The sequence below is a fragment of the Gopherus flavomarginatus genome, chromosome 3, assembly GCF_025201925.1.
Source record: "Gopherus flavomarginatus isolate rGopFla2 chromosome 3, rGopFla2.mat.asm, whole genome shotgun sequence".
NCBI classification, from domain to species: Eukaryota; Metazoa; Chordata; order Testudines; family Testudinidae; genus Gopherus; species Gopherus flavomarginatus.
The window spans coordinates 255830177-255851567 of record NC_066619.1 but is presented as its reverse complement, the minus strand read 5'-3'; the positions used below and the strand labels follow the sequence as shown (position 1 = coordinate 255851567).

The following is a 21391-nucleotide window of genomic DNA, read 5'->3' as shown; positions in this document are numbered from 1 at the left end:
CAGAGACAAAGATTGCCAAAACATATGGGAAACAATGCAAAAGGCGTTTATTTACAAGAACCCATGTAATATTACAACAGAAGATTATCAGCCGTTACTGGATTTGGCAAGTCATCCTATCCCCTGTAACAAGGTAACAATATTTGTGTGTGATGAGCTGTCTGGGTAGGAACTGCTTGTCTGTATATGCCTAGTACAATGGAGATCCTTTGGTTTTGTGCTAGAGGCAGAGGCGCTTTACAAACACAGAACAACAGGGTCCTGGTCCAATACTAGGGCTGCTAGGCACTATGGTAACACAAATAATAGTAATGATAGCAATCATGAGTGACCCTCAAATACCTACAGGTACTCTGACTTCAGGCTTGAGATAACATTACTCCCAAAGCTACTTCTTTTAGAACAAGAGTATCCTGTTCATTACAGGCCAGTGATGAAGATCATCGTACAGAACATTCCTTCTAGGGGCAAAATTTTGGGCCATGATGGGAAAATAATTGTGGCCTTCATTGATATTTAGAAGAGAACCTCTCTGTAAGAGCAGCCATGCAGTTAGAGGCACACGGCTTTTTATTGCTCATCTGCCGTTCAAATGCATGCAGAGTGACAGCAATTAGAGCTAGTTAAAAAAAGTTTCCTTCAAAATGTTTTTTCAATAGAAAATTGTTTCCCCCCCCAACCAAATAGTTCCTTGCCCCCCCCCTCGAAAATAGAAATTTTAATCAAAAACCCCACTGGAATTTTTATACATTTTTAATAGTCAGTTTTTGGTCTTTTGACAACCCCCTCTTCCCCCACTCCAAATATAAATGAAAAACATTTATCATCATCAAAACTTTTTCTGGAAAAAAACATTTCCTGACCAGCTCTCATATCAGTGCCATTTCTTACACGCCATCCTTTCCCTCGCAGTCATTATTCTGGAGCAAGACAAATGACCTTGTTCATCGTTATACAAAAACCAGTCACAATTTCCTCACTTTGGAGGACACCTTGCTGGGCTATATGGCTGATGGAGTCTCATGGTGTGGAAACCCTTCTAGTCCAGGTAAAGATTCCTAAAAAAATTTAACTCTAGGTTTTCTTTAAGTCACAAATTTCTAATATAAGAAAATCTCTTTTGGAGAGGATACTTTCCATTCTTAGTTTCAGCCCAAAACAACAACTGTTGATCCTTTTGACCCTGCCTGAGTTATGGAAAAGTGAAAAACACTCATTCTCAGCTTAATTTTATCAACACTTTTTAGCTCCCAGTAGCACAGAAATTGCTCAGCCTAGTGACATATTGCCCCACTTATTGACAGTAATCAGCAACCTACCGTGATTCCAGTGTGACCACTTTCAGACTAAGGCCCCCGTCCTGCAATATGCTCCATTCAGGCAGACTCCTGCACTTGCACAGAAGTCATTGGGACCACATGTAGATATAAGGGGGTTGCTTGTTCATGCTAAGGGCCTAAGAATGAGTAGGGATGTCAGAATCTGTTCCCAAATTTGAGGGAAATTTATAAAAAACAAAATAAAAATTATGTGGGAAGAGTCACTTCTGAGCATGCTCAGTGAGCATCCGCTAAGACACCTCCTTCCCCCCCCACACATGCTTTTTGTCACATCAATAAGTGCACATTCTCCCTGCTCAGCCTGACCAGGAACAATGTTGCTGGAATAATTTGCATAAGGGGACTGTAAATGACTCAGTCTTCCAAACACCTTCGACTTAATCTCCCCCTTAGAACACTTTTCACATGAGCCTGTTGCTGTGAAAGAGTGCAATGGTTATTTTTGCCATTCTTATTCAGTGCTGCAGGCAGTATTAAAGTATCTGACAATTTCTTCTCTAATCTTAGTTATTCTGCATCATATATTTATTTTAGGAATTAACTATGAATCTTGTCCAAAATGGAGTGAATGCGAGAGCAACCCTAGTTCTGTGTACTGGAAAATGGCATCCAAGATGGTAAGGATTATATAGCAACTTCTCCAGGATCACAGTTAGAATTAATTTATCCTTTGGGGGTTGGGGATGTTGAAAGTGGGTAAAATCTTGGCCCCCAAGCAAGTCAATGGCAAAACTTCCATAGACTTAAGTGGAACAGGGTTTCACCCAGACCGTGGAAATCTGGGGCTAAAATGTTGAACATCCAAATTTGTCTGGTATGTCTGTACCATTGGCTAGAAAACAAAGGCTTTGATCCTACAACCAAATCCATGCATGTGGATCCCTGAGTCCCTGCAAGATGCATTGACTTCAGTGGGACTCTGTGCAGACATAGAAGTCTGCCTGCACAGATCCAATTGAAGGCTTGGGGCTTTAACTATGGCTCCCTACTTTAATGGCCAGTAGTCTTTTTTCTATATTTTTATCATGATCAATTACATCCTGGAACAATAATTTTAATCAAAATATTCGTGTTTATAACAATGAATGAAATACAGCAAAGGAAAAAGTGGCTAACAGTTAAACCTTGGAACACAGTCTGATCATCTCAGTGATCTGATGTGAATTCCTCTCAAATTGTTAGGAGTCATGCCACAAATTACTCAAAATGCCATTTTCCTCTCGGCTTTCACTAAAGACGCTGAATGGGTCAAATTCAAACACCGATTAGATTATTAAGAACTGAAAGTTGTGCCATGTGTTTTTTGGAAATGCAGGTTTCCCCAAGACTTTCACTAAGGTCTCAAGTTTCGCACAACGTTTAATGTCACAATAGGCATTCTTATTCTTACTTGAATGGGTCCTTCCATAAGTGGTCATCTTGATGTCGGTGTCAAACAGCAACAAGCACAATTAGTGCTTAACAAACATATTAATTAACCATAATATATATATATATATTATAGGAATCATTCCCTCAGACAAATACACAAGATCACAAACCTCTGAATGCTAAAAGCATGCTGGAAACTGCTGCAGAGCATGGCTGAGAATGCATGCCTCCTTATGCCTTTTTAACACAATGAGAACTCCTCTGTGAAGCCCTGATTCGGCAAGGTGTACAGGTAGGTGCCTAACTTGAAGCACATGAGTAGCCCCATTGACTTCAATGAGACTCCACATGCTTAAAGTTACACATGTGCTTCACTACCTTGCTGAATCAGGGCCTTACAGAATGCTTATTTAACTCTATTCTGTTAGAGTTCTTCTGGCTACATCAAAGGTAAATTAAGTTTATTATCAAATCTGAAGATTTAAGAGATGCTGAGTAAGAATATTGAAAACAGAAATGGTTACATGTAAAACAGAAAGTATAACACGGCTTCTTAGAGACTATATTTAACCTTTAACAGGCTAAAATCCTTGTCTAAAGTAGTTTCTCACCGAAGGCAATCTCTCAACATCACCAACCAACATGGCTGTGATCCACCTTTCACAAATGCAAAAGACACTGTCCTTCTTGCTCTTTCAGTGATGGATACCAAAGTCTCCTTATATTTCCCAAAACTCCTTGTTTTGTCCCCAGAATCAGGATCCTTGTGTTGACTCCATATGCAAAACAGGCTTCTATTATGTTGGCTTATAATGCTTAATCTACATAGGAACCTAGGCAGACAAGCGTTTAGTAAAACCTGTTTGTCTGCCTGAGACACAGACTCTAAAAATACATTTTCAGTTAAGGTGACCAGATGTCCCGATTTTATTGGGACAGTCATGATTTTTGGGTCTTTTTCTTATATAGGCTCCTATTACCCCCCACCCCGTTTCTATTTTTCACACTTGCTGTCTGGTCACCCTATTTTCAGTAAATATACACAACTGCTTACAGATCAGCCATCCATCTCTCAAGAGTTATGTGGTTCAGTATGCCCTAAACTTTTATTAGATACCTTACACAATCCTTTTTGGATAAATACTGTGAAAGCAGCCTGTTACATGTAGTCAGTTTGTCAGGTCTGATAGAAGTTGCTACTACAGAACAGCGAACCCTTTGCCAGTTGTTATTCAGGGATTCTTAGGGTGACAATTAGTTCCCCAGCATAAATTAAGCAGCCTGAAGGCTGCTCTAATTTACACTGGCTGCTAGTAGACCCGTTGGCTGACAGAAACCAGGGCTCAGGGAAGTCACAGCAATGTCCTCTACACCAGCAGCCAGGAAAACTGTGGCACAGGAGCTGTTATGCCAGCTTTGCGCCATCACAGGCTTACCCTACAGGGGGTTATCCAGTTGCAGTTGGTCAATGTAGCTTTAGGGTAACTTTGTACCAGTGAGAGAAGATATGGCTCTTTATTTTCACTGGAATCTTCTGGTAAAATAGTGAGCCCAGATCCCGAGCTGGTAAATATTGGTGCAGCTCTACTGAAGTCAAAAGAGCTATGCTGCTACTATAGCTAAGGATCTGACCCTCTCTTTCATGTAAAAAGAAAGTACAATGTATGTTTGCTTGTTTAGTTTGCAGAAGCAGCATGTGGTGTGGTTCAGGTGATGCTCAATGGGTCAATAGAAGCTGGAGCATTCAGAAGTAACAGGTATCTACTTAATCTGTCACTGCCTGTGGCTCTGTCTAACTACTCACATAGGGACTGTGTACTGGTGCAGGTGTCGGCAACAGTAAATCCCAGTGCATGACTGGGGCCTTAGAGGGCCAGATCTTCTTCAGCTTTGCTGAATCAGTGTTGCTCTGTTGACTTCTATGGAGCTATGCTAATTTACACTTGCTGATGATCTGGTCCATTACATTATGCATCTTCTGATGCATTTGATTGGGATTTTTTCTGAAAATGGCCACAATCCACAGAACGTTGTGCAGTAAGCCCAAAATGGACTTCTCCGCTATATTACACTCACATAACCGACACATTATAACTATCCTCAGAGTGGATTTCTTGGGTTATGCTCCCCCAGAGATTGTACATACTTTCAAGTGTGACAGGAGGTGCTGCCTCTGCTAACTCTGAAGGATGAAGAAACTTGTGGTTAGCACAAGCAGAAAGATTTTTTTTTTCTTTAGTAGTGGCAGTCTGTCAAGGTTCCTTCCCCACTCTGAACTTTAGGGTACAAATGTGGAGGACCTGCATGGACACTTCTAAGCTTAATTACTAGCTTAGATCTGGTACACTGCCACCATCCAGAAGTCAGTGTCTAGAGCACTTCCTGTCCCCCCAAAACTCTCCCCTCCCTGGGTGGCCTTGAGGGACTTCACCAATTCCCTGGTGAACACAGATCCAAACCCCTTGGATCTTAAAACAAGGAAAAAACAATCAGGTTCTTAAAAAGAAAGCTTTTAATTAAAGAAGAAAGGTAAAAATCATCTCTGTAAAATCAGGATGGAAAATACTTTACAGGGTAATCAAATTTGTATAGCCCAGAGGAACCCCCTCTAGCCTTAGGTTCAAAGTTACAGCAAACAGAGGTAAAATCCTCTCAGCAAAAAAGGGAAATTTACAAGTTGAGAAAACAAAAATAAAACTAATCCACCTTGCCTGGCTGTTACTTACAATTTTGAAACATGAGAGACTGATTCAGAAAGATTTGGAGAGCCTGGACTGACATCTGGTCCCTCTTAGTCCCAAGAGCGAACAACCCCCAAAACAAAGAGCACAAACAAAGACTTCCCTCCACCAAGATTTGAAAGTATCTTGTCCCCTTATTGGTCCTCTGGTCAGGTGTCAGCCAGGTTTACTGAGCTTCTTAACCCTTTACAGGTAAAAGAGACATTAACCCTTAACTATCTGTTTATGACACAGCCACTGGTAAATTATACCATGGGAAAAGTATACATTCTGTCCACTGGGAATAATGATAATTCATGAGTATGTAGTAGTGATTGGAGAACATACTTTGTTCATCTTGTTCTAAAGCCAAGATGTGTGTTACTCATCTTGTTCTAAAGCTAAGATGTGCGTTGCTTTTTCATGCTCCCATTCTTACAGCATTTTTGGAAGTGTTGAGATCTTTAACTTAGACCCAGACAAAGTTTCTACAGTGCAGATTTGGCTTATGCAGAACATCGGTGGACCTGCAAGGTAAAGTTTGCTATACAAAATAGTGTGTGATGCTTTGTTTCTATAATTTAGAAGTGCAGTTCAACTCTGAAACGTGACTAAAAATAGCACTGTCTTACCCATCAGCTTTGCTCCTTGAATGCAATTAGCTGCTTACTTTAGTGGAAATAATTAATAAAAAGTGATAAAAATCTTACCAATCTTCCAGAGCCAATACAGCTCTGGAAGAGCAAAACTGTTTCCTTTCTGTTAGCTTTGCAATTGCATATAGTTATCTCCACAACCCTGTTATCTTCAAATTCTGTACCTCTTTATGTCTATGCAATCCTACAGAGGCCCAACAGATCTGTGTAGTGCTCAGACATAAAGAACACAGCTTGTCTGAGTTTGCAAATCCGTGCAGTTAGAAAACATCTTTTTACATGAAAATTGAGCAAATATGCTTTGCAGGTCACGGAGAGGCAATCAGTGCATAGTAATCATGAAGCCATGTTTTGCCAAATAATTTCTAAATAACAGAACCACAATTTAAATGTTCATTTTTAACTATTCATACCAGAAACTGACCATAAGTCCCCAGAAAATTTCTGTTCTATATAGGTTTTATAAAGAGCTCATCACCATAGTATCTGAGCCCCTTCCAGTAGTGCATTAAGTGACATGACTAACATCTGTCACACATCTGCTCCCTCAGTCTCCCCAGGGAGAGAAGTACATACAACGGTGTGCTTTGTTTTTAGAATTGTCATTTTACATTACACACACACACACACTCCTGTATGTTTATGTTAGAGAAGGCAGTCAAAGAAATGCACCTTGCCCTTAGAGTGGAAGGTGATGCAGTCTGTGAGGGTCCTCTGTAGGCAAGGGGGATCTTCTACGTGGATCTTTAGGTATACACTTTGCACTGATGCACTGGCACAGCATGCCTGCAATGTGTCTAAATTTGGCCCTCTGATCTCAGTTGCTCTGGTGTAAATACAAAATAACTCCATTTACTTACTCCTGATTTGCACTAGTAGCACTGCTTATTACTTAAGTCCACTAGAGTGTCTGGCCATCAACTGGCAGACATGACTGGGAATAATCAGGAAGCATTCTAACAAATGAATTAATCTGGTCACAAAGGGCTCAGCCCCAAAGCAAGATAAACATTATTTTAAGAGAATCCCAAACATCCAGATTTCAAAAATCAAATCACAAGGGGCAAGTGACACACAGAACAGACAACAAATTCCGTAGAGGCACTCTAGTGATTCCTTAAACCTAGGGTTGCCAACTCTGTGATCACACAAACCCAAACACTGTTGCCCCACCCTTGCCCCTTCTCCAAGGTACCACTCCATTCACTCCATCCCCCGTCCCACCGTAGGTTGCTCTCCCCCACCCTCACTCACTTTCACCAGGCTAGAACATGGGGTTGGGGTGTGGGTTTTGGGCTAGGACCTAGGGATTTGGAGTGTGGGAGGGGGCTCCATGCTGAGCCTGGGTCAGGGGCAGGGTGCAAGCTATAGGAGGGAGTTTAGGTGCAGGGGTGGACTCAGGGCTGGGACAAGGGTTCAGGTACAGGAGGAGGTTTGGGGTGCAAGCTGTGGGAGGAAGTTGGGTGTGGGAGGGGGTTTATGGCTGGAAAGGAGGCTGGGGTGCAGGCTCCTTACACACACCCTTCACCCCTCCCAGTGCTGCTGCCTCTTCCCCCACCTACCCTTTGTAAAGGTACCACTCAGTAGTAGAACAAAAAGAAGTCTCCTTGGGACTGCAGGCTGAAAACTTGTTGCTTTTGCTCAACAGCATCACAACAGGGGCAGAAGGCAGGGGGACTTCCCAACTGACTAAACAGGAAGTAAAGGAGGGGGTGTGGAGCATAGGGTTGGAGTCACTCAAGTTCACTACTTGATGACCACTTTGACAGCCTCCCTAAATGCCCCTCCCACACACCATCATACTGCTCACTGTCCACACTTACCTGGTGCCACTAGCATCGCCCTTGCTCCCTTCTCCAGAGATATCCCAGAGGCAGAATGACCCACATTTCCCTCCTCAGCAGAGACAGGGCAGCTCTTACCTCATGTTCTGGCAACTTGTGCAGCCTCTCTGGAGCCACACTTTCCTCCTATGCTGAGGCCCCTCCATCAGGCTCACAGCAGTTTCCCCTTCACTCTCCAATTAACATCTATGGCATGTCAGCTCTGAATGTTGATTTGATTCACATCACATGTTGTGTCAGCCCACAGCTTCAGGACACTCTTGTGAAGGAGGATGATTGTATTCTGTTTGTCAGATGGCCTGTGTTTTGTAGGACAGTCCTGCATTTGCCCCCATGACCCATTACCTCACTGGGCCACTGGGATTGCTAGTTTTTTATTATAGTTTGCATCTCTTCCCATGCAGGGGCTCTGTGCCACATGCATTTTTGTGTCCCCCCCCCCCACTTTCTTCACTTCCGCATCACTGGATCCTGAAATGAGCAGGAGAGCTGAGCGTCCTGCTACAGACTGGGAATGTGTGAAGCATCCAGCACCACTTTGTTTCTCTCTTTCTCCTTCCTGGCTGCTCTAATCCCAGTTCTTACTGTGCTTTGCTGCACTAACAGCTGTGTTAGTTGCTAATACATTGGTCTAGACCAGGGGTGAGCAAACTTTTTGGTCTGAGGGCCACATTGGGGTTGCATAACTGTATGGTGGACTGGGTAGGGGGGGCTGTGCCTCCCCAAAAAGCCTGGCCCCCACCCCCTGACTGCCCCTTTCAGAACCCCCAACCCATCCAACACCCCCATCTCCTTGTCCCCTGACTGCCCCCTCCCAGAACCCCTGCCCCCTATCCAGCCCCCCCTGCTCCCTGTCCCCTGACTGCCTCGACCCCTGTCCATACCCCCTCCCCTTGACAGCCCCCCTGGGACTCCCACTCCCTATCCAGTTGCCCCCTGCTCCTTGTCCCCTGACCGTCCCCTCCTGGGACCCCTGCCCCCTATCCAGCCCCCCTGCTCCCTGTCCCCTGACTGCCATGACCCCTATCCACACCCCTGCCCCCTGACAGCCCCCTGGGACTCCCACCTCCTTATCCAACACCCCCCCCACACTCCCTGTCCTCTGACTGCCCTCCCAACCCCTATCCACATCTCTGCCCCCTGATAGGCCCCCAGGACTCCCACTCTCAACCCTCCCTGTTTCCCATCCCCTGATTGCCCCCCCAGAACCTCCGCCCCATCCAGCTGCCCGCTCCTCCCTGACTGCCCCCCAGGAACTGCTCCCTTACCCAACCCCCCACTCCTAGCCCCCTTACCAGCAGCAGGAGCTCACAGCTGTGACACCTGGCCAGAGCCAGCTTCACTCCCCACATTGCCCAATGGGAGCAGTGGACCAGAGTGCAGCCTGCATGGCTGCAGGGGAGGAGGGACAGTGGGGGAGGGGCTGGGGACTAGGCTCCCCGGCTGGGAGCTCAGGGGCTGGGCAGGACAGTCCCGTGGGCAGAATGTGGCCCATAGGCCGTAGTTTGACCACATCTGGTCTAGACAACTCCCAAACGGTACATAGGACTCACAAAAGGAAACCAGGTTTCTCTGTGTTTTCCAGTTTTAACAAATGGGAAACTCACCCTGAGATCATGGACTTGATGCAGGGATTGCAAAATGAAATTCTATGGCCTGTGCTGTATAAGATGCCAGGCTAGATGTTCAAAACAGTCCTCACTGGCCTTAAAAATCTATGAATTCTGAATTCCTTACATACCAAATTTCATGAATCTGACATCTAAGTTATGCCTGCAAAATATACACATACGGGTGCAAACAGGTGCAAACTGCCTGCTAAACATATATTGACAGGTGTGCGGACAAATGTTGGTTCCATGGTTTGTGATGGGAATAAAATGTTCATTTGTAGCTGCACTTGTGTATTTTGTGGACCAACCCAGACATCTGTTTTGTTTTTGTTTCAGTTTGGCCTTGTGTTGTATGCACCAGTGGGCTTTGAACATATCACACTGGAAATTAGGACCAGTCCTGGTATTGGATAGAATTTAACAATTAGCAACTGAATTTATTCAGACAGGGAGAAATTTGCCTTGATGAGGAGAAGCAGCACAGGGCCCTCCACATGACTTAAACTCTTTGGGAAGGATGCACAGAGGGAGCTGCAGGTGGAATGGCCAACTGCAGGAAAGGGGTCTGGAGTAGGGACCTACATTCAGGGCCGCCCGAGGGGCGGGGGAGACAAGTGGGGCAATTTGCTCTGGGTCTTCAGCAGCGGGGGGGCCTTCAGTGCTGCCGAAGACACAGAGCGACTGAAGGCCCCCCCGCCACCGAAATGCACCTCGAGCCCTGGCCCAGCGGCGGCCCAGGTCTTTGGCAGCATTTCAGCAGCAGGGGGCCCTTCAGTTGCTCTGGGTCTTTGGCTGCGGGGGACCCTTCAGTGCTGCCAAAGAAGTGGAGCAATGGAAGGGCCCCCTGCCGCCAAAATGCCACTGAAGACCCGGACTGCCGCTGGGTGAGTACAAGTGCATCAGCTCCTCCGCTTTGCCCCAGGCCCCCTGAATCTTCTGGGCCGCCCTGCCTATATCCATGAATATGTGACCTGTCCCTCTTCTCCCCTGTATACACAGAGGACCTGATCATATTGCTTTCCATTGAGCCTTAGATCAGGCACACTGAGGCTGTAGGGCACAGGGTCTAGAATAGCAGCTGTGGATGGGCAAGTTCTGCAGACCCCATGCCCTGCCGGTGTGTAAAAGACTGAATTATTTCTCACAACCCAGTTAGCTCCCCATACAAAGACTTTTTGCAGGAGAGAATGATGGTCACTTTAGAATTCTACTCAGTCAGGCTCTGATCCATGTGGTCAGACCCCAACACCATCCAGAGCTCCACAGAAGCCACTGGACTTCACAGAGGCACTGGGGCTCCCCAGCATGGATTAGCTGGAAGGAGTGAGGTCTAAAATTGTGTCTTTGCCCTTTAGGTAAATTTAACAGTTTGTGTGGTCAGACAGCATGAGGCAGCCTAGTGTAAAATCCACCTGTGTCTGCCAATTGTGAGCTTCACACATACAGGACACATGTAACAACCTGAGGTTTTTCTTTTCAGTGAGTCCTGCACAGGTCGCTCCATAACAAGGTTAAAAAGCATCTTAGAGGAACGAAACTTGCGTGTCTCCTGTGAGGACAATTATAGGTAATGATTTGCTTTGGGTTTGAGTTGGAGTCTTCTTGTATAAAATGAGGCTGTTTCCCTCCTAATCAGAATATTTTTTGAAGGAAATTGATCATGTTTTATTATATATCAATGGCCATTGTGAAAATGACATCAGTGGCATAAGTTTGAGGTCATAATAGTATTCATTTTACACCTCTGCTCCAAAGACAGACCTAGTTTCCTATCCACTTCTAGGCAAATTCAAGCTGCTGGTGTTCATCTTTCAAGGCCTCTGTGGTTCAGTCCTAGCTACTAAAGTCATTCCCGCTCCCAATGCTCTGCCTTGGCAGTTGAGAACAAGATATTTGCTCCCACTTGTCATAATGCCTGGAGGCATTGCATTTTCAGTAGCTAGCCTCTGACTCTGGAATTTGCTTCCTTCATTGCTGGTTGACCTTCTGGGCCTGCTGCATAGCCCATCTATTTTGTGAGGGTTTGCCTGAGAAATAATAGCCAGAAGTTCTAAGTATTAATTATTATGATTGCCCTCTCCATTCCCTTACTCTGCATGCCATTGGCACCACACAAAGCTGCTGCTGCCTGAACATTGCAGCTGCTTGCAACCAACTACATGGTTTTATGGAGGGAAGGTGGCAAAATTTCCAGAAGCCACTTGATCACTTCTCTTGCAGACACAACATCATGTTTGCAGTGTGTGCATATTAGGGTGGGAATGCATATTGAGGTCCTACAGTTTTTTCTACCTGTACTGATCCTCTCCTAAGACCCATAAAAGGCAATTCTTGCAAGAGTCAGACATGCATCAAGCTGACTACTGGCAAGGAATGCCATTTATAGGGCATTGCTTCCACTTGCCATGATGAAGAATATGGAAGTAATCTGGTATCCATTTTCAGAGGCTCATGGCAATGGTGGGGGGAAGAAAAGAGGCTAAGGCTCTCTAATACTGATCCAGAGTTATCCAAATGGAGGAAATAAGTTTTGGTAGTGACATTGCTGTCCTGGCAGTGAAGTTGTTAACTAGGAACAAGAATAATTCTTATTTATTGAGAACAGCTTTCCTTAGAGCAGAACTTGTATGTTGATAAGAATATTTCCTGAGTAAACAATCATTTCAATAAACCATTGGGAGTTTTATAATTTTAATTTTAGTTATCTTTAACTGAGTGAAAAGTTGACCTGCAAAGGAAGATGACTGAACAAATGCACCATCTGGCACTAAGATTTTAACCTTCTGGAAGACAAAGCCATTTCTTCCTCTTTGTAATATGCATTACTGGGCCTGATTCATGAGCACTCTTCATCCCAGCTGTGTCTATGCAGTAATTTATATCACCTTAAGAAAGGAGCTCTCATGGACTCAGAATTATGTAACTTGTACTTTAACTTCCATGTGGCACTTGATAACTGCTTTTAGTGATCAATAGAGTTATGACACCATACATCCAAAACAGCCACTAATGTTTGGATTTCTTTTTTGTCTTATCATAGACCAGTTCAGCTGCTTCAGTGTGCAAGTGATCCTGACCATGCAGACTGCAGACTTTGCACCAATAGTGTACAGTGAAACACACAATATTCCACATTGCTTAAATCATTCCTTAACTGTGTATGATACTGAACAAGAATATGTGTATATACTGTATAGAGTACTATACAGTATAAATGTGTATAGAAACACTGTATGTTACCAGAAAACCTTGCTGTGGCTGCAACACTCATAGATGAATGAAAGGAGATGATATTTTAGGTGTGGTTACTGTACCCACACACACTTCCAACCTCTTCAGCCTGAGGGACAAACATATTATTTCAGAAAGATCAAGGGGACCACAATAAGTGTTTTGGGTCAGATTCTCAGACCTGCTCCCCTCTTTTTACACAGCGCAAGTGGTGCAAAGGGAACAGAAGCCATCTGCAAGTCCCCTCCTGGGGATTCCCTGGGGTAGGGAATACATAGGGAAGAGCCAGGGCCTGCTCCAGGCGTCAGCTTAGCAAGCAGGTGCTTGGGGTGGCCACTCCCGAGAGGGGTGGCACCTCCAGGTATTTGGCGGCAATTCGGCGGAGGGTCCCTCATTCCTGCTGAAGTGAAGGACCTCCAGCTGAATTGCGGCAGATTGCGATCACTTTTTTTTTTTTTGGGGCTGCTTGGGGTGGCAAAACCCCTGGAGCCGGCCCTGAAAAGAGCCATACTCATTTCTTCCCTTCCTTCCTGGCACACAGGGGAGTGTGGGAGGAGAGAAGGGGAAGTGGCTGGAATAGCTGTGCTTTGGCTGTCCTCAGTGGGAATGTGTTTCTTAGAAGACTGTTGCCAAATGGTACACGTTACAGGAGCCCACAAGCTACTCTGAACTGTACCAGGGCAGGACGAGACCTAATCAGTTACAGTTGTCAGCTTCTCTTACCCCCCTTTCCCAGGCTGCCCTGTCTGGTTGCGTGAGGGAGGGCAGCCTTCCATTGCTAAGTACTCCCTTAGGTCTGGCACAGCTAGTTGAGCTTCTCTCCTGTTCTCTCTGAAGCAGCCAGAGCCTGGAAGGGAAGCCTGCACCAGAAAAACCAGAACTACTCTCACCTCCCTACCCAGCATTGCAGTAGGTGGCCAGCAGGGAAGCTGCTGAGCAGCTGCAGCAGGCAAGAGATAGCAGCTCTCAGAGCACTTCCAGCTCACACCAGACCTACTCCTGAGGCTGCAAGAGAGGAGGTGGGAGGCAGCTGGGGAAGAGGCAGCAACAGGGCCAATTCCAACTCTTCCATTTAAAAATCACTGGGCACAGCTCAGGGAACACATTCTCAGTTCAGAATCAAGAACACAATTTTCTTCTTAGCAAACAGTCACCCTCATAGTCTACAAAGTGGCCTCCATGCCACAGTTGGGACACCACTGAGAGAGAGACACACAGGAAGATCCCAAAATAAGTAGGCTCTGCTTAGCTTCTGAAGTTGATGATGACTTCTTTGTAGCATACAATTAATTTCCAAGCACACATACTGTAGTACTATAAACCGTAAGAATTTTCTTATATTTCTTTTTTGCTGTCATGATACTCAGATTCAGCTGAAACTGAAGACTTGGGGTCAGAGTCTGGCCTTGACTCTCTTTCTTTTGTGCTACTCTAATGACACAAAGGAAGAGAGCTGGCACTTTCCTGAAATATGGAAATCCCCAGGTGGTATAATACTAGTATAGCCAGCAATTTGCCACTCATTTAGGCACAGGGTGTGTTCATGGTGCAGACTGGTAATTCCTAGCCAGGTCTGTGGGAATGTTTACATTAAGGAGAATTTTAACTTTCTAATTGCACTCTGATATGTGGTTACTGCGATTAACTCAGACATAGATCAATAACTTTAATTCATTTATTTCTGACAAGAGGGTTGGAGAGTTTAATATTGGCTTTTGTACATATTTTGTCATAATACAAAATGTTGAATGTAAAATGGTAATGTACAATAAAATCACTGATGGTGAACTTTTCTAATTCTATTGCAGACATTGGTTAATCATGGCCTGGATACTTAAAATGAGTCATCTATTAAGAGATTTTCATGTGGATTAGAATAGTCAGAAAAGTGGAATAATATCAGAACTGTTTCTCTGTGAAAACATACTTGCATTATGAGAATAAGGAAGAGGAAGAAAGTCAGCAGAGCCAAGAATTGCTTTTCTTTTTCAACAAATGATTTTTATTGTTTTCTCTCGGTCTTTAGTTTTGTCTACACACTGCTACATATTGAGGGTGTAGGGCACATTCTGTCCAAGAATTCCTATGGGTCTGGTGCATTTCTGTACCATGCCATCCTTCCCAATGGCTGCCCCCTAAAATTGAAATATAGCCCTCAGACTTACATCTCCACTGTACTATTCTACTGTAACATTTACATTATATATAGCAACACATTCTTGGTGTTTGAAACATTTGTGTATCTTGGATATACTATTCCATTGGGGAAAACTTCCCAAAAAGTGGCAGTAATAGATTGTGAAAGATTTTTCAGACCATTATTTCATTGTTGAGTTTTTAACCCAATAAACCTGTAACACTTAGAAGTAGTTTCAACATATGGCACCTTTACTGAATATCAGTGGAGAAGCCAGGGACTGACTGGCCCATGAAGAGTGAATTACCCTCTCAACACTACAGATAGTTCTTCTAGAACAGAGGCTCTTAAACTGGGGGTCATGACCCCTCGGGGGTCATGAGGTTATTATGTGGGGGTCATGAGCTGTCAGCTCCACCCCCAGAAACTTTGCTTTCAGCATTTATAATTGTGTTAAATATATATATAAAAAAAGTGTTTTTAATTTATAAGGGGAGTTGCACTCAAGGCTTGCTGTGTGAAAGGGGTCACCAATACAAATGTTTGAGAACCACTGTTCTATAGCGGTTGAGGCATAGTGATGGGAGAGTGTGGGGAAGCTTACTGGCCTGTAGATAGACAGAGGATTCCATTCTTCAGGACTGTGTGTCTAGCATCTGGAAAAAGGAAGCAACACCTCATGACCTCTCAAAATAATAAACTATACTTATACCCACCTGAGCATTTAGCAGAGAGGCCATATCACCCATCCTCTCTCTCCAAACAAATCTCCTGCTGCCAAATTCTGCACCTGTTGCAGACAGTTGATCAGCCATTTGTGTTGCTCAGAATGAAGTGCATTGCAGTGAGCCAGCCTTGATGGCACATGGACAATCTGATGATATAATTAGCACTATTCATGATATCTGAGGAGGATTTGTGGTGATTATCATGGATTATACAATAAAACCTGTCAAGCAAACAGGTGGTTTTGTTCTCCTCAGGAAATACACGTTTCAAGGCAACAGTGAACAATTAACTCTGACGACTGTGCTTTAATGACAGCTTTTGAGCACAGGTGTCTGGCATACCATTGTGCTAACAGCAATATTTCTTTAAAAGGGATTATTTACAGATAGACTTGTCAGGAAAACAAAATAAAATTATGGACATATTAAACACTTGACTTCTCTGTTCCATCTATTAGTATAATTCATAAATTCCACTGCGCTTTTGAAACAAAAAAGCATATATTCATATAGTTCAAAACATGTACAAAGTATAGTCAGTATTTTAAATATGCATTGAATACACTGAAACTAATCCTTCTTGTAATTTGTACAGATTATATTAAAAGCTAACAAGGCTGGATTGTGGGACAAAGTATCAGCCCCATATGGGGAGTTGTGCAGAGGTGCATTGTTCAAAAAACCTTAGGAGGATCATGCAAGAGGAAGGTATAATGCACCCTGAGCTCCCAGGAGCATATATAATCTATCAAGGCTACTTATATGGCCCCCCAGTACCACAGTAACGAAGCACCTCCCCATCTTTAATGCATTTATCCTCAGAAAAGTCCTGAGCTAAACAGAAGTGCTATTATCCCCATTTTGCATCTAGGGAACTGAAGCACAGAGAGATTTGGTCTATTCACCTACTGTCTCATCTTATATTTAGAATGACACTCAGTGTTGCCAAGGGGATGGGGTGCAGACTGGGCAGGTTGGAACACAGAGTAGGAGTGTCAGGGCTTAGCTATTTAGAGTTGTGCGCAAGCAGAAACTAAAACAGTAAAATTAGTTAAAATGGGGAAAGTGTGTGTGTGTGTGTAGAGAGAGACAGAGAGATAGAGATAGATATATATATTCACCTATAATGACTGACTGAATGTTACTCAGAATAATTCACCCACTGGGCCAAGACCAGGTATAGAAACTTTAACTGTAAGATTTTCAGATAGCAATGAACAACTGACAACAAGGGATTATAAATGAGATTCCTCACATGGATTTACCTGCAGCAGGGACTGTGGATCAGAAGCAGAACCTTCTCCCAGATCAGTGGGCACAGGATGCCCTCCATGCAAAGCCCTAGAAGGTCCATTGAGCTTCCAAAAAAATCATCTCTCACACCTACTTTCACAAAAAAAGTTCAGCAGAGGGAGTAAGAAGATCAGTCCAGCAAGCTCCATCTTTGTTGGAAACTGTGCCAGGGAGACAATGAAAATATGCTGCACTCAGAAGCAATTTCTTTGACAATATGGTTTGAGATGCAGATGAAATGTACTGACAGATTGACCTTTCTTATTACATTGTTTGAACATTCTTATAGAGTTCAGCAGAACTGGGGCGAGGGGAAGGAGGCATGGTAGCTGGTGGGGCTTTGAAGAGCGGATGGAACAGAACTGTGTGGGTGATATGAGTTAGGGAAGAACTTGTGAATCAAGGGCTCAACAGCACTGTTGCCTTAGCTCCCCAGTGCACCAATGCAGCAGTTACACAGCCATGATGTGCTGGCACCTTGGTGAAGAGATACTTAGTTCATCAGCCTGCTTCCTCTGTGTGCTGGTCAGCTGATGCAGCAAAACTGGAGCAGATTAATGTCTCTGCACTGAGGCATCTCTCCACAAACAGTTGCTTCAGTGCATTGGATGCCCTTCAGTCCCAGTCACCCACATAGCTGTGCATCTTCTGTTAAATCTCTGCCAATTCAGGTGAGCAGTTAAAGTAAGCATCTTGCTTTGCAGACAGGAAATCAACTGCAAGGAGATTAAATGCCTTGCTCAAGGCCATGCTGCAAATCAGTGACAGAGCTGGCAATAGCATCCAGGCCTCCTGACTACACACCCACTGGAACACAGCTGTTCTCCAAGAGAAAGATGGTAGATTTATCAACAGAGGGCTCCAGCAGTGCAGGAGTAACTCTGCAGCCACTGTAATCTCCCTCATATTATAGTGTAGGGCAAGTTACTCTACTTTAGCACTTACAGCATTTATGATAGAGCCCAGTCCTGTGCCCACTGAAAGTCAGGCTTCCCTGGTAATAAATCACCAAAAGTGCCATTTTCTTCCAACACTGAACCAGGAACTTTAGCAGAAGGAAAAAAGCAGTGTTATCCCTAATAGTACTCTGTTCTTTGTATGATTCACTTCTGCCTACCACCCTTCGCAACCCTCTCCTGCTGGCATCTGAATATAGACACAGCCTCACACTGAACTTGGTGGGCATTTGTCTTCAGTGGGATCAGCATGAGGAGGATCGTCCACCTGTTTTCTGGCCATCTTGCACCTCCTGTGTAACATACTTCAACCACCGGATTTAGCTCTGAAGATGGGGCCAGATTTGTTTCTCAGGTACACCTGAGTACCTGTAATCCATTCTTCAGTGAGTATCATGTATACCTCTTTGTGCCTGATCTACAGAGGATATGAGTCTGCTACAGCTCTCACATACAGAATTTAGTCCTTTAGCTCCAGCTGTAGAGACTCATATTTCAGCTCTGGAGGTCTTTGGGTCCAATAGTTACACAATCCCATTAATTTCATTGGGGCTTCAAGGATGTAAGAGAGGGCAAAACTTGGCCTGAGGAGTTTGCCTCAGTTAATCTACCTGCCCACACCAAATTCCTGCTTCCTCTTTCCCCTCCACCCTCAAAGTCTAGAGTTCAAGGGTGCCCGGTGGGCGTTCAGGTGGTGGGTGAAGCTAGGTGGTCTGTGGATACTGGAAAGCAGTTGAGGTTGAGCTGATGACTGGAGCAGCAAAGTGTAGATGGGGAGCTGAATGATTTCATTGCTTATTCCCATGCTTTTTACCGTTTGGGCTGGTGGTAAACAGAGTATAACAACCTTACCTTAAAGAAGTTAATGGCCTGTTTTTGTGTGGCTCTGGTTGAATTTGATTCCCCAGACGGACAGCATCACAATATGTGTCAGGACTGCAAGGTAAGTGCTTTTTAATTGCTAATTACCACATCTGGAAAATTGTACAGTCATAGCAGAAATTCATCATTTTGCATTCCTAAAATTGCCAATATGTTCGCTGACGTTATGTTCAATTAGCTTAGGCAAAGTTATGCTGGGTGTATCTTAGCACTGTCATGCTTAATCCAGTAAGTAAGAAATGGCAGAAATGACTTACCTTTAATAACATTAACATTTTCACCAGGCAATGATTTGCACTGAAATTTCATGGAGGTGGTAGCATTAAGACAGAGGCCACTCAGAATAGTCTGCCACCCTAGGCAAAAAATTAGTGTGTTGCCCCTCCATCCCCTCAGATCCCTAAGGAGGCTGGGGTGCAGTAGGGGGGGTGCAGACTCTGGGCTGGGGGGTGAGGCCAAGGGATTCAGAGTATGGGAGGGGATCCGGGCTGAGCCTGGGGCATGGGTTGGGGTGCAGGAGGGGATGCAAGCTCTGGGAAGGAGTTGGGAGCAGGAGGGGGCTCAGGGCTGGGGCAAGGGGTTGGAGTGTGGGAGGAAGTGAGTGGTGCAAGCTCTGGGAGGGAGTTTGGGTGAGGAAGAGGGCTCAAGGCTGGGACTGGGGTTTAGGCTGTGGGAGGGGCTGTGGGATGCAGGCTCTGGCCAGGCAATGCTTACCTCAGGCAGCTCCCAGATGTGACCAGCATGTCCCTGCAGCTTCTAGGCGGCCAGATGGCTCTGTGCACTGCCCCTGCCTGCAGGCACCGCCCCCTTAGCTCCTCTTGACCATGGTTCTCAACCAATGGGAGCTGTGGAGCAGGTGCTAAGGGCAGGGGCAGTGTGTGGAGCCTCCCTGCTTGCCACTGCACCTAGGGGCTGCAGGGACATGCCGGCCACTTCTGGGAGCTGCACAGAGCCAGGGCAGGTAGGGAGCCTGCTTTAGCCTCGCTATGCCACTGACTGGACTTTTGGCCTATTAAAATATTCTGGGTTGCTTTCAATAGCAACTGGGACATTGAGACCTATTCTGGGAGACTCCTGGACATTTCCGGGAAAGTTGGCAACCCTACTTCACCATGCCCCTTTTTCTCTGGTTACACCACCTGTGCTGGCATCCTGAGGTGAGAAGGGACAAAATAGTAGCCACCCTGGATTTTCCTATGCAGGAGAAATCCTCCAGTGGCCTCATACGGGTCCTATAGTGCAGCAACATAGCTGAGGATCTGGCCCTTTATTTTCCAGCAGTGAAAAGCCTGAGTGACCTGTTGTGGATTGCAACACTGACAGCAAATGGATGAGTAAAATGCATGGGTAGTACTGTATTTTTCCCATTAAATCCGTACCAGGATTTCCAGCCATCCTTTGATATATATTTATACACCCTTGTTGGAAACTAGGAATGGCAATATCCATAAGGATTTAGAGATCCTAGATACAGCATTAGAAGGTGTTTATGAGTGCACAGCCTTATAAACTGAAGAGCTTCGTCATGCAAACCTTAATCAGACAAAACTGCCCACGAAGTCTGTAGAGAGACGAGGTGGGTGAGGTAATAACTTTTATTGGTGAGAAATATCTGCTGTTAGTGAGAAAGACAAGCTTTTGCGCCATACAGAGCTATATTTCATGTCTGGGAAAGGTACTCAGAGAATCACAGCTTGCCTCGCTCACCAACAGAAGTTGATCCAATAAAAGATATTACCTCACCCAGTTTGTGTCTCTCATATCCTGGGAATGACAGCCACAGCCACAACTATACTGCAATGAGGTCAGCAGGCTTTTTGGCTGATTGAGGAGCTCAGCTGGTCAGGCTGGTTTGGGGTTTTGTAACAATTCAGTATTTTTCATGCATTTTTGGAGATATTTATGAGACACTCAGCATGTTGATGGGTGTCTAGAAGTTAAATCCGAATCAAATACCTTAATGAAGTCTACTAGCATGAGAATTAGCTTTAGTGACAGCCTTTCTTGGCAAGCACGTACAACTCTTACAGCCACTTTATTTCCCTGTAATGGGTGCAATGCCTCATCACACTTAGCAACAGAAATACCAGTGTCTGCTAGTAACTGGGGGAAAAAAATGATTCTTGGGGTGTTTCTGTCTATAAAATTAGCAGTAAAGCCTAAGGAATATTTTATGTTTTGGACTAGTCCTGCCATTGGCCTCACACAGGTGTTACTGAGGATGAAACAGGGCCTTTTCATTCTATTATCTGCAGGCACCAAGACAAACTCCACCAGACAAGCATACTATGCAATGGCATTAATCCAAACTGTGAGTGGCATGAATTGGATGAGAATTTGGGTCACTGTGTTCTGACGAGGCTGTAAATTCATCAGTGCACTATAGTTTGCTGTGCATCCTTGTATAGCCCAAAGGAAATTCAGATGACAGCACATACCTATTTGTACAGCACTTAACACCACAGGGTTCTGGGCCATGACTAGGGTTCTTTGGCAGTACAGTAATACAAATAATAAATAACTATAATAAAACCATTGCTTTGTCATTTGAGATGAGCTAAGTTTGCAATTTTAGGCTTTGAATCTAAACTTCCCCCAAAGTGCTGGGTGCTTGAATTTT

General features: G+C 44.6%; 1 protein-coding gene across 3 annotated transcripts in view; it reads left to right on the top strand.

Moving 5' to 3' along the window:
- Positions 1–14575, top strand: part of CD38 (CD38 molecule) — a 44953-nt gene extending 30378 nt beyond the window's left edge. For 2 of the 3 annotated variants that reach the window (XM_050947941.1, XM_050947942.1), the window contains 7 exons: positions 4–133; positions 913–1048; positions 1875–1957; positions 4392–4468; positions 5873–5965; positions 11025–11111; positions 12585–14575. In XM_050947941.1, the coding sequence (XP_050803898.1) occupies positions 4–133; positions 913–1048; positions 1875–1957; positions 4392–4468; positions 5873–5965; positions 11025–11111; positions 12585–12660 (682 nt within the window). In that variant the 3' untranslated portion in view covers positions 12661–14575. The remainder of the gene's footprint in view (positions 1–3; positions 134–912; positions 1049–1874; positions 1958–4391; positions 4469–5872; positions 5966–11024; positions 11112–12584) is intronic. The other variant, XM_050947944.1, reaches the window with a different exon arrangement.
- Positions 14576–21391: the final 6816 nt, after the last annotated feature.